We start from the raw sequence: 2,989 nt of genomic DNA, 5'->3' as shown, positions 1-2,989 counted from the left end.
AACACCTTCTCCTCTAACTTACAGCAATATTCGAAAAAAATAAAAAATAAAATAAACTCAGAAAGAAAAAGTTAGAAACTCACTCAGTAACTCCACACACTCCCCGCTCACACGCTCCTCACAATCACGCTGCACATGCGCACAGAGAGAGAGAGAGAGAGAGAAGAAGAAAGGCGAGAGAGAGAGAGAGAGAGAGAGAGAGAGAGAGGAAGTGCGGAGTGAGAGTTGCCCGTGCAGGGAGCATGTTCGTCGTTCACTTCACCTCCCACATGTAACGTGGCAGCCAGCGATGGCAAAGCTCCTCAACAAGTGAAGCGTGTTGTCTTCAGTTCCCCGAATATTCGCAGCATGGTTGCGGTGAGCGCGGAGAGTCCCGTGGATCAGTACCGGACGCTGGCGTACGACACCGCGCTCAGTACTTTACTCGCTGTGCTGGTGTACGTGGTGGTGAAGGTGAGCCTGGACGGGATCCGCCAGTGGCGTGCTCGGATCTCGGTTCTGATCGTGGGTTCGGGTCCGATCGGGCTGACCGCGGCTCTGGTCGCTGTCTGCTCCGGCAAGGTGCTGAAACTGACGCTCCTGGATGAGCGCTACCGGAGCGCGCTGCTCTGCAGACCGCAGCAGATCGCGCTGGACCCCCGCAGCGTCCGCTTCCTCCTCGACCTGGGGGTGGATTTTGACAACATGGAAGGCTGCTGGCACAACGAGCACTTCTTCACCAAAATCGGAGTGTTTCAGGAGTATTTGTTGAGCATCCTGGAGCAGAAGAAGCAAAAGGTTTACGTGAAAGTCCATTTGGGTACAAAGGTACGTCACGTGTTAGTGGTAGTTGCTTGCAAATAAATCAGAACCACGTGTTAAAGTTATTATATAGTTTTTTTTCATCATACACCTGTCCTGACCTAGTCATGTATTCAAAATTAAGATGCATGAAAAGCTTGTTGTGATTTGGAACATGGTAATGGTATTCTAGCTGGTCCAAGCTGGTTATTTGATGGTTATTAGCTGGTAGACAATCCTGGACTGGCTACCTGATCATGCCAGGTTATGGTGGTCCAGCTGGTTTTTGGAACATGGTAGCTGGTCACCATGTAATATTAGCTATTAATCAGCTTGAACCATCTACTGACCAGTTTGGCCCAGCAATAACCAGCTTAAACAATCTAACAATCATCCTGGATCAGCAAATGACCAGTTGGACCAGTTAACAACCAACTTGCAGCAACTAATAACCAGTTTGGCTGAGCTAATAGCCAACTTCAACTAGCTAATGACCAGCTTAAACATTCTAACGACCAGCTTGGACCATTTAATAACCAACATACACCAACTAATAACCAGTTTGAATCAACAAATGACAAGCTTAAACAATCTAACAACCAGCATGGATCAGCAAATGACCAGTTGGACCAGTTAATGACCAACTTACACCAACTAATAACCAGTTTGGCCCAGATAATAACCAGCTTAAACTAGCCAATGACCAGCTAATGACCATCTTAAACAATCTATTGACCAGCCTGGATCAGCAATTAATCAGCTTTGGCCAGTTAATAACCAACTTGCACCAACTATTGTGCGGTTAAGACCAGCACAGGACCACCGTAGATCCTGCGTGTCAAAGCCAGAGTCTTAAAAATATAAAATAATTTGACCTTTTTATGACAAGGCAATTATATTTCAAGTTGTCAAATGGTACAACACTGAGAAAACAATAATATTCATGATTTAGAAATGCTTGCTATTTGTAAAAAAACAACAACTTTTAAGCATATTTAAAATAGTGAATTTACCATGTTTATCATTTAAAAAAATAATGAAGTTATCTATCTATATATATATATATATATATATACATACATACATACATACATAACAGTGCATGATGCCACTGGCTTTAGAAACCACGAAATATAATTGAAGTGCTTCTTCCAATAGATTTGCTGAGCAGAGACACTGTCCTTACAGTTCAGTCAGTGTTAACTCAGCAGACAGAGTCATAGCCAAGGAGCTCAATAAAGCTGCTGTCCGTTTGCAGAAAAATGACCTACAGCAATTAAAATCTGTTTCCTGGACACGTGTTTTCTGCTCACAAGTATGGCTCCTTTCACTTCTCTAAAGATTGAAAATTACATTTTTTTTTAATGTAGAGCAGCAATTGCCTCAGGAATAAAAATACAAGCACCAATGAATTTCTATCACCATGAGAAAGCATTTTGAGCTGGTTTGACAGATGGCTCTGATATACAGGAAATTACTGTGATGGCAGTTTTCAAACTGTTTCATTAAATACACATTTAGTGCCAACTAACTAATTGACTGATGTCTGTCATATAATGAACAGGTGATTATGTTAAACAGGTGCAGTGAGAAGGCATTCAGAAAGCTACAGACAGCTAACCATTGAAGATCTCTCTCTCTCTGTCTCTTTCGCTCTTATTTTGGTCTTTGTGAAGGCCAGCAGTATTTTATTGTTTGCTATAAAAGTGCTCTTTCTTTTGTGGGTTTCTGCATGCTGAAAAGGATTTATTTTCAGTCTAGACAGGCATTTGTTTGGGACACTTTGGGCATCTTATCTTGGCCGTGTTCTTCTGAGGGCCAAGCAATCTGCCACTGAACCAAAGATTTTTTTTTTTTTTTTTTGTGGAAATCAATATCTTTTGATATTTATTCTGCAACATGAGATACTTAAGTGTTCATGGACTAAGTTCAGAGTAGCATTCTAGCATACTATTCTATATTATTTCACAAGCATTATGCAGTGACATACATTTGACAAAAGTGCACATATTAATACACTGCACTCCACCTTACTTTTACAGCATGTTTTGGTGAAAATAAATTCACCAGGAAGTCTCCAGTAGATTTTATACCAATTTAAATCTTCTTAACTTTCCAAGGTTTTAACTGATTTTATTACATCAAATATAATTAAAAGCACAAAACAACCCATTTTCATATATATATATATATATATATATATATATAT

General features: G+C 40.5%; 1 protein-coding gene across 1 annotated transcript in view; it reads left to right on the top strand.

Moving 5' to 3' along the window:
* Positions 1-213: 213 nt before the first annotated feature.
* The window catches only part of LOC107688870 (uncharacterized), a 16,200-nt gene continuing 13,424 nt past the window's right edge, over positions 214-2,989 (top strand). Inside the window, exon 1 of the mRNA XM_016486699.1 lies at positions 214-807. Coding sequence (XP_016342185.1) covers positions 349-807 — 459 coding nt within the window. The 5' untranslated portion in view covers positions 214-348. The remainder of the gene's footprint in view (positions 808-2,989) is intronic.

The sequence above is a fragment of the Sinocyclocheilus anshuiensis genome, unplaced genomic scaffold (genome assembly GCF_001515605.1).
Source record: "Sinocyclocheilus anshuiensis isolate Anshui unplaced genomic scaffold, SAMN03320099.WGS_v1.1 scaffold669, whole genome shotgun sequence".
In the NCBI taxonomy this organism is placed as follows: Eukaryota; Metazoa; Chordata; class Actinopteri; order Cypriniformes; family Cyprinidae; genus Sinocyclocheilus; species Sinocyclocheilus anshuiensis.
Note: the sequence above shows the minus strand (reverse complement) of the source record. Positions and strands in the feature narration are given on the sequence as shown.